The sequence below is a fragment of the Cuculus canorus genome, chromosome 17 (genome assembly GCF_017976375.1).
Source record: "Cuculus canorus isolate bCucCan1 chromosome 17, bCucCan1.pri, whole genome shotgun sequence".
NCBI lineage: Eukaryota > Metazoa > Chordata > Aves > Cuculiformes > Cuculidae > Cuculus > Cuculus canorus.
Genome location: NC_071417.1, coordinates 10598242 through 10612557, shown reverse-complemented (window position 1 = coordinate 10612557; position 14316 = coordinate 10598242). Strand labels below are relative to the sequence as shown.

At 48.2% G+C, this 14316-nt stretch overlaps 1 protein-coding gene across 12 annotated transcripts in view; it reads right to left on the bottom strand.

Annotated features, from left to right (window-relative positions):
* KDM2B (lysine demethylase 2B) overlaps positions 1–14316 on the bottom strand; it is a 122481-nt gene that overhangs the window by 1303 nt on the left and 106862 nt on the right. For 6 of the 12 annotated variants that reach the window (XM_054082062.1, XM_054082064.1, XM_054082066.1 and 3 more), the window contains 9 exons: positions 12930–13073; positions 8195–8281; positions 6866–7135; positions 5842–5880; positions 3510–4183; positions 1911–2074; positions 1284–1445; positions 937–1038; positions 393–611 (listed from right to left, as the gene is read on the bottom strand). In XM_054082062.1, coding sequence (XP_053938037.1) covers positions 393–611; positions 937–1038; positions 1284–1445; positions 1911–2074; positions 3510–4183; positions 5842–5880; positions 6866–7135; positions 8195–8281; positions 12930–13073 — 1861 coding nt within the window. The remainder of the gene's footprint in view (positions 1–392; positions 612–936; positions 1039–1283; positions 1446–1910; positions 2075–3509; positions 4184–5841; positions 5881–6865; positions 7136–8194; positions 8282–12929; positions 13074–14316) is intronic. The other 6 variants (XM_054082063.1, XM_054082067.1, XM_054082065.1 and 3 more) reach the window with 4 other exon arrangements.

Here is a 14316-nt window from a genome sequence, read left to right as displayed (position 1 = left end):
ACGTTTATCCAGACTGCGGTCGGTCCTTTTCACAGCCAGGTTGTGCCAATGGGGAAATGGCCCAGCCACGCTCTGATCCCCACGGCTCTGTTGTGTAATTGATGAGATAAAGCAAAACCCGCCAGATGTATGGAGCAGCAGCCTCAGAAAATCCTCCGTGGAGGATGAGCGAGGTCCAGCACACGGCTCCTGAGCTGGTGCAGGGCCCGGGAGAGGCTGGGCAGCTGCGGCATTATTCACACCAGCAGCACATCCAGTGGCTTATGGGAGAGTTACACGGGGAGCAGGGAAGGAGCTGGGGAAAACCACTCCCACCCAGGAGCTTTTCACACAACTCTGCTCCCACAAGGCAATTCCCGTCCTTCCCCGTTCCCTGCACTTGTGCTGCTTACCTGATAAATTAATTTCTGTTAATGAATCCCGCGTGGTGGTTCCAACCGCGGTCAGCAGGTTAATAGACTGATCCGTCACATGGTTACAGTAACTGAGATTGAGTTTGGAGAGCAGCGGCATGTGCCTTATGATCAGCCTCAACGAAGCGTCTGTGATATCCAGGCCGGCTAAACGCAGCTCAACTATGTTCCGTAGCTTACTCCGGTTGTCGATCTGACCTGGAAAGCGGAGGCAGGAGGTCACTTCTCAAAGCCTCACCCCACGCTGCAAACATCTGCAGGTCTATATGAAATGCACTGTGACACACAACACTGCTGCCCTACGACAACTTCAGACGCTTTTGCCTGTCTGGAGCTTTGGAGGGGACAACAGCAGGAACGCTTGTCTATTTTTGGAACAGGCACGTGGACAGAGCCACCTCCTGATTTCAAAACAAAAGGGATGAAAGTAACTGCAGGGGCCCAGCAGAATTACAAGTCAGGAATAAGCAGTAGGCTGTGCAGTGCATGCCAGAAAGCAGATCTGATTTGCTCAAAATTTCACCTGAGCTGATATCCGGGCGAATGTGGCATGACCCACAGAACTGCTCCTTCCCTGAACTGGAAGAAAGTGTTTCCATACTCTCTAAAGTACACCCGTTGCAGCCTGAAGAGAAGAAAGTCAGACAGAAAACCAGCACAGCGGCTCAAGACGACTCAGCAGCCAGAGAACATCACTCATTACCAAGGGGCTTCCAGCAAGGAGGTGTTGCCACCCACTACTCTGACCACCTCACGCATAGGCAGAGCCCAGCACTCCGCCGGCAGCGGGGTCTCTGCCCGCCTGCTCCAAGGGGGAGAAGCAGCAGAACAGCTGGGACAGGGCTCCTACACGCTCCTCCCGTCTGTTACCTGGCCGGTTATCTGTGGGTGGTGACAAGAGGTCTCTCATTTGTGCGTCTTTCAGTCCTTCTGCCCACTGCACGTCCAGAGTTCGGAGTAAGGGACAACTGGAACTACAAAGTGCCGACACTGCTATCCATGAGCACCCTGATAACAGCAGGTCTCGAAGACCTGCAGATACAGAAGAAGTTGGAGCACGTGGTCTACCCAGAGACATATGCACTGATCTCTGCTACTGCGTGTGGGTCAGGCGAAGCCATTGCTGCTCCGATGAGTGATCCCAGCGCTCCAGGGCAAGCAGGGACCCTGTAAGGCTCCTCCTGCCCAGCTCTCCATCTCTCCCACCATCTGGAACCTCATGGCTGTGGGTGAGAGCAGCCTCCACCACCCCCACCGCTGATCACATCAGCACAGGCACTGCCCACGGCAACGTGACCTGGTGAGGAAGACCTGTCTCTAACTAATGTACATGGCTCATCACAACACAACCAATTCTGGGCCCATTTTAACCCACCAATGCTTCATTCTTATGTTTCTACCTCCCCTCCTAGGATACCCAGATCCCTGCGGATGTTCCGGTTTAGAATACAAACTGGTTTGCTAAATTCAGTGAAGCAGTCAGAAACCATCACTTACCTGGCAGTCGGTTGATAAGCCAACTCAGCTGCTTTTTGGATATATTTGTCCAGCTAAGATCAAGGGTTACAGGCTGTCTCCTAATAATGCCACTAAGCATAAGTGGAGTGATGGATTTACAATGGTTTAAATCTATTTTGGTCCATAATCTTTTGTCACAGCACCTACCCAAAAAGAAAAAAAGCTATCAGCAGCTCTTATTTGGCACTTGGTTTGACTTCTGCAAGACTTTAAAGGGAGTCATTAAACAGTAGGGAAAACCACAGCATTTAACTGAAAGCAGCAGACCCAGGGCTCAGCGATGCTAAGACAAGTAGAAGACCATTAAACGTTACCCAGGTTTGAAGTTTCTCCATCAAATCTATCACACGATAAAGCATGGCATTATTTTCACAAGAATACAAGTGTCAACAACTTTGGATCCCGTTTTAAGTCATCACAGCACTAAAATCAATTTTCTGGCCTGAAGCCAAGCCACACCTTCTTGCTTACCTTTTGAATACAAAGACTGGTCTCAAATATGACTGCCCTGATTCCCCCGGTGTTTTCCTTACTTAAAACCAGTGAATTTTGTAAAAAAATCCCCCTTTTGCCCTTCTCTGTGTCTATGTTACTCCTCTCTCTGTGACTTATGCATTGTCATGCTCTCTTTATGGTTCTCTAAGGGCAACAAGGAGGAAGCATCAACAAGTGTAAAAGATCCTGCGTTTTCTCACTTTTTCATCAGAAAACACTGCAGTGAAGTTGCAAAGGCATTTCCCAGCTTTCTGTGACACCGAGCAGCCCACGGAGGAGACTGAAAACACATCTTGCAGTGAATTACCAGCCTCTCGACCTCTCTCTCGTTTACCCAGTGTGCTGCCGGGCTGTGCTAAGCAGTCTCGGTTATGATTTGCCCGTTTGGGTGCAGCTGAATCCGAGGTGACAGCCAGCAAGTGACTTGAGAGCAAGTTCAGTGGAACACACAGATCTGTCCCCTAATGCCTCCTGCTGCTGTACGGTGTCCACACTCTGGGACCCCCGGCATCAAAGGGACACGCTGTGAGGAAACACAGTAACCAAGGATTCCTCCAGCAGCTCTGCTGCTATGGAACACAGTGAACGGGATCTCTCCACATCCCCTCTACAGAGCAACAATCAGCACGGACCTTCTGAGGGGAACACGGAAGGCACTGGGAGATCGCCACTGTATCTCCGGAGGTATTTAACAGCTGCACTGAACAAACAACAGCATTAGCACTCAGCAAGTCTTAAGGGGCAGAGTGGCAGCAAGATTTCGCTTGACCTAGACCTGCTGCTCCAGCAGGCAAGAACATTGTGGTGTCTAAGTGCAGAACAGGCTGCTCCAGGGCGTTACGGCCTTGGGAGGCTGACACCGATGCCCCCCCCCCCAATTCCCATCAGAAATGCCAGGAGCTGCTGCTCCTGGGAGAGCACCACAAAACACTTTTCTAGATACTACTGGTCACCCCTCCTCCTTAGGCTCAAGGACAACCTGCACACTTCCCCTAGGAGACATTTGTGCCTCCGTCACCCACTTTGCTCGAGTCCATCCCTCTACAGCCCTAGCTCTGTTTTCTGGTTTCCCGCCCTCCTTACCATCTGTTCCAGGTCTTGCAAACTCTCATACAGATGCACAAGTCTCTATGACTGAGGTAGCTAAAGACAGCCATCCAGACTTCCCTCTGCATCACGTGGGCTGCCCCGTCATCCAGGGGGAGTGAGTCCGGAGGGGGGCTGATGGGAGGTGGCCGGATAACGTGCCGTTCCATCTGAATGCATTTGGGAGGAGAGAGCGAAGGCGGTGGCCGGGTGATTCCCCGAGGTGTGCTTCGCAGGCTGGGGATGAGCTGGTGCCTCAGCTCCCGGGGAGTCCCATTTAAACCTTTGCTGAACCTATGGAGTCTCTCGTTGTTGTTCAAAGCACGCTTAGGTTCCTCGTTCTCGCTCTCAGGTTCAGATTTGATGGGTTGGTGATTCTCATTGGCAAGGCTGTTCTCGGTTTTTTGGATCTCCTGGTTAAGCTCCTTGCTGAGCTCCTTGCTCAGTTCCTTATTGGGAAGCCGCCTTTTCCGCCTCATCTTGAACTTCTTCTTGTCCCTGGGCTCAGCACCCTCAGTGCTAGGACCGGCAGTGGGCGAGCTGGACCGAGACTGGTCACTATCCTTGGACCTGGGAGGTGCTTCTGGCAGTTCATCCTCCGGCTCCTGCTTCAAGCGCCGCAGGGGTTTGATCACGCCAGTTCGGTCATCTGGAGCCTTCCACGATCGCCGCTAAAAAAGAAGAGACAAGAGCTATGTGAGCAAGAATGTACTCAGCAACCCTTCGCGTGCCGATGGATGCTCCACAGAGGCAGCCCTGCCAGGGGGGACAGGGCCCACCCATCACAGCACAAGGGGACATACACCGGCCAAAGTTATCAAGTTCAAGTGCCATCAGATGGATGAAGAGTCCAGCTATTGGCTCTCCGGACTCCAAGAGAGCAATAAATGCATTTATTCACCATGCATAATCCTGCAGATTTAAGGGCCTTACTCATTACACAGAGGACAATTGACATACAGAAGATTAGCAGCACATACAGAAATCTTTTTCCCCAGCAGGCCAGAAGAAACCAGGCTTGGGACACAGCCGCTGGCTAATGCACCCTCTTTAAAGACTGCCTGACACATGCTCACACGTCCAGTGGCCAAAAGGCCAATTCCTGAAACCTCCTGAACCGCAATCACCAACCTGTGCTGTGGCTGTGCTGTTGTGGCCCCTACTGCAGGATACTCAGCCTCATTTCATTTCACTTCAGCTAGTCCTTCACATCCTACTAAACTCTGCTCATCTTCTGTAGCTCCCCCAGCTCTGGTGCACACAGAACAGGGACTCTTGATGGGTCTGACACACTGCGAGCCTCATGAGACCTCACGCTGACACCATCTCCAACACAACGCAGGCTGACAGGGGTTAGCTGGCACCTTCTTCCCTGCCCCAGTCACTGTTCATAGCAGCAAACTGCACTTCACTTGATCACATTCATCAAATCTCCCTTTGATGCACACCAGACAGAAGTGTAAGAGCCATACAAACCAAGACCAGGGAAGACTTCAAGTCTAATCTGATCAGTCCAAGCAAGAAAGAAGCCACCAACTGTTCAAATAAAATAGCTCTAATAAGAGATCTGGACTGACAAGAAAAGGTGAACTGCTGTGAACACACTTGTTATATCAGGAGGTCTACGCTTTCGCAATAAACTAATTGGATCAAGTCTGTGGAAGTGCTCCCGTGCTGCAGACTGCGGCACGCAGCAGAGAAAGCTGATCACCCTGTCTTTAAATTAACATAATATAAAGGGAGAGGGCTCGGTAAGTTAATGACGGGTTAGAATTAAAAGAAATTACAACATCAGACTAGTCAGCTTGCAGCATCCTTCGCACAGGGAACTGAGGAGTTTAAAGGTACTGGACCTATTTTATGGTGCCAAGTTGTGAGAGGTCGTTGATATCTGTGTGCCAGGTCACCCCTGGCTCTGTGGGGCATCAGCGGGGGGCTCCAGGGATGTGCTGTGGCACAGAAAACGGAGGGGCTGTGTGCAGGGGCAAGCCTCAACCACACAGGCAGAGCGAAACATCAGTAGAGAAACAGAATTTTATCCTTTGGGTCATCAAAACACAGCTTGCTGCTGTATTTTAACATGGGACACCAGAATAGAAACTATAAAACCTGACTCTGTAACTGAACTATCCTGGAGTGGAAAGGTTTCCACGAGAGAGATTCTGTAATTTCAATTTCAATTCTGTAATTTCAAGACGTAAATGGGATAATAAAAATGCCTGCAGTGACACAAGAACATGACTGATCGAGAAAGTGGCTCACCATTCAGCTCACGTGAGGAAAGGGGATTAAAAGAGATTAAGAACACATTATTATAAAGGCAAAGTACCTTCTTCCTGAAGAGTTTGTCTTCTTTTCCAAGTTTTAGCTGTTGGAAGAAAGAAAAGTAAAAACCCCAAACCACGACATCTGTTGTACTATTTGATAAAGGCTTGGTGATCCACAGCACCTTCCTCGCACACTGAGAGGCTTTCATGGAGCAATTCAAGCCATCCATAAATACTGCAGTGAGTCCAAAGGGATGGACAAAGGAAAGCATGGCAGATACATGTGAACAGGTATGCATGAATTTTGCTCTCTCACTCCACCAAAGCAACCCCAGTCCCTACATTTACCACACTGCAGTGTTCCATAGTCGAGCCTTGCAGGGCAGACTGCCTGCCTCCTCGTGAACCACACATGCGATACAGAAACAGCCATCTGATTCTGATTTTAAAGCCATCAGCTATTTACTCATGAGATGCACTAAATCTAGGTCCTCATTTCTACCTCTGCAAACCAGCATTTCTGTATATTCCAAGCTCCGTATTTTTTAATCCCCATGACAATTCAGAGTGTCCCTGCCTGGCCCAAGAGACTGTCAAATTCAGGGAAAAGCTGTCTACACCGCTGCTGTGCACAGCTCCTCCTCTCTGCAGGCTACAGAAAGTGCCATTTCTAAAGGTCTTCTGATGGGTGAGTACTGCACATCCTGAAATCAGCCACAAAAATCGCTGTCATGCGCCACCAAGTGGGTAGAGATGAAAAAGTTTCTATTACAAATTGTTATTCACCTTATTCCTACTCCAAGCATCCTGCAGAGCCTTTTCAGTTAAAGTGGGTTTTCTACTACTTTGAATAAAACAGCTGCCATAGCTCCGTGTTTTCAGCCTCTGAACATCAACCTGAGTGTCCCTGTTCAAACTCCTGCCCTGTTAGACTAGCGGCTTTCAGAAAGGAGGGTACAACATCACAGTTTCTTCTGTAACAATTTGGGATTTTAAGATGAGCTATAAGCCAGAAATGAACAGAAATCAGCCCCAACCAGCCCATGCGCATCTGTGGAAGTACACAAACGGAGCGGTTTATCGTACCCGCTTTCTCATAGTGGGTTCCTGGGGTTTCTCAAATTTCCTTTTCCTCCACAGATGCACTTCGTCTGACTTTCTCCTCAGTATGGAGTCAACTGGAGCCTTTTTGGAATGTTCCTCCGATTTCCGCCTAGGAGTTTCTTCACAATCCCCTTTCCGTTTCGCAGCATCTGTTACTTCCTTATTGTCTCTGTTAATTTTCTGCTCCTTCAGCAACGAGCCTGGGAGATTTGATGCGTATTTGAATCCTGGTCCGCGCTTTTGCTTGTACGCCAAAGAGACACAAAACACAAACAAACTTTATATCATATGCCTTTCTCAGCCCTTTTATCTAAGCAGCCTCGAACATCAGTGGGTTGATGGCTTTTTAAACAGACAAAACTCCTAGCAAGGAGTTCAAGTCATTTCAACCTTCATTAAGTTATTTTTTGTAACTACACGCTTCCAAGTGTCTGTCTCAGTTTGCAAAGAAATAAATTTTCACTAATTCTAACAGACACTTCAGGTTTTGCATAATTGCTTCTGGATTTTGGTTTTTATTTTTTAAAGAAGTATTTTCCTCTTCAATATTAACAAGGAGCAGTGCACAGCACTAACCGAAATATACCTCAGGTTCTGGGTGAAGTGTTGGTGTACAGAACAAGAAGACAAAAATTATTAGAAGAATAGAAAACCATCAGTTTAAAACCAAAAGCTGGTATTGGGCAAAACTGTATCTCTGAGTCTGTGCTGGCTTGGGCTGGGCTAGAGTTAATTTTCTTCCCAGTAGCCACTATGGGCTGTGTTTGGATTTGTGCCGGAAACAGCACTGAGGGATGTTTTAGTCGCTGCTGAGCAGCGCTTACACACAGCGAAGGCCTTTTCTGCCTCTGCAAGGAGGCTGAGGGGGGCACGAGAAGCTGGGAGGGGACACAGCCAGGACAGCTGATCCCAAGGGATGTCCCACACTACACAATGACATGTTCAGCACATAGAGCTGGGGGAAGGAGGAGGAATGAGGATGCTCAGAGTGATGGTGTTTGTCTTCCCAATCAACTGTTACACGTGACAGAGTCCTGCTTTCCTGGGGATGGCCTGCTGATGGGAAGCAGTGAACGAATGCCTTGCTTTGCTTTGCTCGCATGCATGGCTTTTGCTTTACTTAGACTGTTTTTATCTCAACCCACGAGTTTCCCCACTTTTATATGATTCTCCCCCCATCCCACCAGGGGAGAGTAAGTGAGTAGCTGCATGGGGCTGAATTGCTGGTTGGGGTTAAACCATGACAAAGCCAGAGGGAATGCTTAAAATTTTGTATCTCATTCCAGCACCACTTATTCCCATTAAACTCACTTTTCCAGTTTTCCCTGCATGGTTGCACTTTGGACACTCCCAGCAGTTCGGCAGCTCGTCGTTAACCACACCATCTGATTCCTTCACCTGGTAAAACAGAGGCACAACTCAATTCAGAACCGGGCTGCAAAAAAGCTGCGAAAAAAACCTGCTGCCTGCCCAACGGCTGCAGAAAATAAACCCAGATCACCACAGGTTCTGCACCATCCTGCTGGTGCTGAGCAAGCCCTTGGTCCTGCATGATTAACTCCAATGATGACGATAACAGGGAAGGAAAGAGCCGTAGCCAAATTGGTATCTGACACAGGGTTCGGGCCTGGGCTTTTTTGTGTGGGTCAATACAATCCCGATGAACATAGGGCACATTCTGCTCTTGCAAAGAATAAAAGCAAACCAAAACCCACCTCAATAACCCAGCCCCCAGGACTGCAATCATGCCATCTCCAAATGTCCTCCCACACTACTGATTTGAGCAGCTCAGTCCTGTCCCCACCCTAGGAGTGAGGCATAGTCCAATCTTTTAATAGGAAAGGATTTTTCCCATACACGCATTCTCACATACATTAATACTGTTTGGCATTTTTAGAAGCAAAGCACCCTCCACTGTAATCAAGTGTTCCTTAAAATACTTTCCTTTATGGATCAGAACTAGCAGTACCATGCCTCCAGCCCCTGTGCCAATAGAAATGACGCCTGCCAAGTCAGCGAGAGAACAAGCACTTTTATTCACAAGACTGGACACATGAAGGCATTTTTAAAGTTTCTCACACCCACAGTCACCCAGCGAGTGCAGGGAAGAGAAACGCTTACGACTTCACTGCCCCTGAGAGACTGACATTCTACTTTTTCAAAGAGCAGACACACACGCAGTGTTGGTCCCCTACAATAGAAGTACAGTCCTGCCCTATGCAGTTGAAAAGCTGCTGCTTTCTGAAACTCCATGCAGGAGCCAGCATTACTTTCCGAACAGGAGATGGGTGTTTCTCAAAAGCCATTTCTGTGAATGAAGCTGAGGATGAAAAGTAGGTAAAAAAAATCCTTCACACACACATATACGCTCACTGATGGCGCATTCACATTTTAAGGGTTTAGTTATATGCTCAGAAAAAAAGCCTTGGGGAAAAAAAAGAGACAGATTCATTTATTACTGTTGTAGGCAACGAAAACACACTACTGTCAAGACAAATAGCTGGGCCCTGGCATCAGCGGCGCAGCAGCAGGAGCCTGCTGCCAGAACAGGCAGGGGCAGAGATCTGCAGACTTTTCACATTTCTGAAACATTTCCTCCTCCCAGCTCAGTGAAAATGCACCGGCAGGGCAGGCTCAAGCCCTCGGTTTTAGGGGAACTGCTCCCCGAGCCAGACAGCAGCCATTCGAGTTTCACCATCTAGCAAGAGCGATGACACGCCAGCCTCTCTCAGCAAGTCTTCAGGAGTTAATAAATGAGTAAATGAAGTGGGCAGAATTTAAATACTGGGTTTATCACAACTCTGCGCCTTTGAACCTTCTTTCCCATGGTAGGTGCAAGATACTCCAGGAGTTGTTGTATACATCTCTGCCTCAGGGGAACAATTCCTGGCCCAAGCCCAAGTTGCGAACAAGTTATTTCCCGCACTGAATATAGAACAAATGTTACTGAAGGGAAAGCGTTGCAGCTCTGTCCCTTCTGTGAAGTTTAAGGAACTGAACAGATGTGAGGAACTGTAAGCAAACTAATTAGACACACACAAACCTGCCACTGAATCTGTCCCAAGCCTTTCAGGCTGGGTGGGAGCCAGCTCTGAGCGTTTGCTACAAACAGCAGGTGGGTGTTGGAGCCACAGCATCGGCACCTCCAGAAACATACCTGCAGCACGAGGTCAGCAATTCAGAACGTCTAAACATGAGACTATGCTACTGTGCGGTCATCTTGTTAAGGAATGTGGAGACCTCAGGATGCTGATCAGACATCACTGAGTGACTGCCATGGATTCTGGTAGCGCCAAGACTGAGATCACAAGGCAGCGAGACACACCTGGGCTGGAGCCACGGACAGCTGTGCAGCAGTGCTGGAAAAGGCTTTTTTCTGCTGTTCTGACAAGGCACCTGAATATTCACTTTTTCCATCACTATCACTGCATCCACCTAAGATGAACAGGGTCCTACCAAGAAAGTAAACCTCTTCTCCTTAAGGAAACTGCATCAGATCCTGCACTCACTCACACGCACCAACCAGCGTTACTAGCTTGATATGGAGCAAGAAAAATTCATCGATATTGGTTCAACTTGAACACTCTGTAACAATCAAAGGCAATATTCCTCTAAAAATCTCACCAGCTCTCTCTGAAAACAATGGTGTGCTTGTGGAATGCTTGCCAAGATTGTTTTCATAAGAAACTCTTCAGCAAAATGAGCACTTGTGCTGGTACTGTGTTTTCAAGGAAAGCAGCATGTCAGAAGCCTCCCATGACACTTCTCAGTATATGGAACATCCTGACCATCCTCAGGTCCCAACACAAGCACCTGATGCACTCTGGTACCCAGGGCTCCCCCAGCAACGGGCATCCCTCCAGGCTGAGAATGTGGCAGAGCTCAGATGCACCTGAGCTGCCCCCCATCTCTCAAAGAGGTCATACTCTGACTCTACTTTCATGGAGAAAACCCACTACAAACATGTGCAGCCAAATCGGAAAGCTGAGAGAGGATGGACTTCAAATCAGGAACAACCTGCCCTGGAGTACAAATCATCCAGTACATGTGCCAAACTAGTCCACAAGCTCTGGAGATTTGTTGTGGAGGGAGTTCACTCCACATGGGAATAAGACAGGAAAGGACACTCTTCCCTTCACTGATCCAGTTTATTCTAGTCTCCTCTAAAAGTCCATTTGCCAGACGTTTAATTGAAGATGACCGACAGTTCGCTACTGCCTGTTTACCAAGGAGGATGGGAAGGGACATTCTCCCAGTGGACAGTTGGAGCAGCTGCCCTGGGGCTGTGTCTGCATTCAAAGGCGCTTCCCACTAGGACTATTTATGGGCTCCATCCTCTGGGCTTAAGCCCACGTCAAGGGCTTCAGCAACACGTAAACACGGCAACAGATCTGTCTGGCAAAAAATCATGGAAGCTGGGAATCAAGAGCAAGGAGGGATCCAAGGAAGAGGCTCCATTTTCCTTTCGCTGTTTCCCTGTGCATGGTCTCACCTCACCTTCCAAGATGACTCTGAAACCCTACCAATGCCCTTCTGTCTCAGTAAGTGAACAGTACTGGTTACCCCACCGGTTCAGCTCAAAAGAAGCACTGAGAAATTAAAGCACAAGACACACAAGGCACGCTGTAAATCTCCCACTGCTTAATTTTCAGAAGCACCCAAAGCAACATTGTTCCTGGTTACCAAAACAGCACTCGGAACACCAAATATACATAAAAGAACAAAGAGCATTTGTTCGATTTCACAGATCTGACCCACATCCTGTGCAACCAGTCCCAAACGTGGTATGGGGAGAGGAAACCATACTTGAACTGCCACTAGACAACAATCATGCCCTCCAGACTGGGCCACAAAGTGACACTGATGCTGCAAAGCGAGAGATGGGGGAGTGTAGAGCACTTCCAGGAAGGACCAGAACAGCAAAGCAGCAAAACCGAGGTACCTCTGAAAACAAGCAGCTCCTTCCTTTGCTTCTTCAGCCCCTGAAGCCTTGTTTTAAGCAGAGCCAAGCTCCCTTTCAGAGCCCATCTGCGGCAGGAGCTGTGAGCACCAATTTCATGAATCAGGGAGACAGCCACGGCTCTGGTTTGCCAGCTACCGGCTTTCTGCTCTAATAAATGACAGGCAGAGAGCTCGGTGCAATACTGTGTACAGCACAAGAAAAATAAAAGGCCAGGAGAGCATCACCCTGGGCCTGCATAAGGAACATACCTCTCCTCCCGGAGGTTCCAGAAGGGCCTAAAGATGCTTTCTGGGGCACGGTGTGTCAGAATACATTTGCTTTGGCAAATCACTTTAACCATAAACAAATCAGCAACAGGAAATGGCTGATCAGCTGAAACAAACCAGCTCTGGAGAAAGGAGGCTCCTAATGTTCACACACAAGGATATGCCCAAAATGACACTTTTGTTACCAGCAAAGAATACAGCTGCTCACAGGACTCAAGTCAGCCAAGGGTGAGCCCTCCTGCAGCCTGGAACTCACTCAGTTTGTTCTCCAGAGCTGCAGTCTTCCTACAGCAACATTTGCTCCTAACATCTTTCAAGCCAGCTGCCACTGAACGGCACATCTGTGCCTGGACAAACATGAACAGCAAACGATTCGCTCGTACTTTGTGGGGTTTGGGAAGGAGCTACTGACCCTGGGATTGTGACTAGCTCATCTGAAAATACAGGCAGGTTTCTCTGCCCTCTTGAGCTTCCCGTCCCAAGTGAAACTCCCCACTTCCTTAAAGAGGAGGCAGAAAAGAAAGAAGGAAAAACAAAACAAGAAACACCCCACAGGACATTTGCATGCACACACACTCCGGAGGCTGTCCAAAGCAAGAGTCTCTGCTCACAGGGGATGCTGTTACATCAAAGGGTCCCCGCCTGCCAGGGCTGTGTGCGCCACTGCCTCACCCTGCTCCTCACACCAACTCTTGGCTCGCTTAAGTTTCCACAGATGAAAACGTGAAAGCTTTCTCGTTTCTCTGCACTACTTTTACATTAAGGTGATAACCAATCCAGTCTGCTTTTCCAACATGTTTCACATCCTTGTACCCACCTTAAGGCATCCTGGGTGTATGATTTCATTACAAATGGAGCATTCCATTAGCATGAGATTAAACTTGCTCTCCTCCTCTTCCACAGTGTCCTCTTTCCCAGCTTCTCCACACACCAGACACACAGCAGTATGAGGCAACACCGGCTGTTTACACACATCAGAAAGAAGTCTTGGTCAGGACACAGAAGACATATGGAAACAGAAGAACTCAATGTGCATTTACAGCATCCTCATTTCGAAGAGAAGAAAAATGCGGATTAATTGTGCAAAGTGCTGAAAGCTCCTGCCCAGTAGAGCAACAGAGGCAAGAAAAACTGGTAACAATTGGGGCTGAGTACTCAGACCAAGCAAAATAGGACATGTTTCATGGCATAAAGTGCCCTCCCTGTAGCAATACAGAATCATGAGGCATCCCAGGGATGGATGAAGATGCGTTTTTGTGGATCCCTTGACTCTGAGCTGACACAGACATTGGCACACAAGTCACTTCACCAGCATACAACGGACCTGAAAAGAAGAAACCTAGAACATCACTATTCACATCCATTAAGCTTCACAATCTGACTTGCAGCTTAGCAGCTCCCCTGTTTTAGAAGCAGGGCAGGCAGATGTTATGGACCCAATCCAGGTCTCACAGCAAGCCCACAATAGAACCATGAGCACACCTTTTCCTGACAGATGACCTATTATCTAGGGCCCTGCTCCCAACCCGAGCGTTACAAAAAGCCCTGCACAGACACTGTGAAAGAGGATTCCTCTCCTGCAAGTGTCACAAGTGAGAAGCATGGTGATTTTTTTTTCTGTCATTTGCCGAAGCAAAAAGGGAACTGCAGCATCTCACACATCTGTCACCAGAGTCAAAGCACTGAATGCCACTCTAATTAAAAAGCCACCTTTGTGCTAATGAGGAACAAACTTCTGGTTTGCAGCAATAAAACATAAGCTTCATTACAAGAAAGAAAAGGAAGATCCTTACAAGAACCTGGCAGGAATGTGAAATGCAATCGATTAGGTTGCAAGTCCTTAACTATTAAGCAGACAGAGGCAGAGATGTGTCTTTTCACAGCAAGGACGTCTTGTAGATGGGGCAAATAAAATCCATAAACGGATACTTGCACACCAAACCTATGCAGCAACAGTACATCCCTCACCAAGTTTTAGGTTGGGAAAAATCTAGCTACAGCAGGCCATTACAGAGTACAGCATGCTGCCTCACACACCAACAGCTGATACATCAGCTATGGCAACACTTTCCTGCTTCCTCATGTCAGTACTTACCCACGCTCCATTTTAAAAGCACTTTGCAAATGCTATTTAATTCCTACCCTTCCTTCCTTCCACAGAATAGGAATGCCCAGGATCCCATCCCATCTGCAGGTAAAGCAGA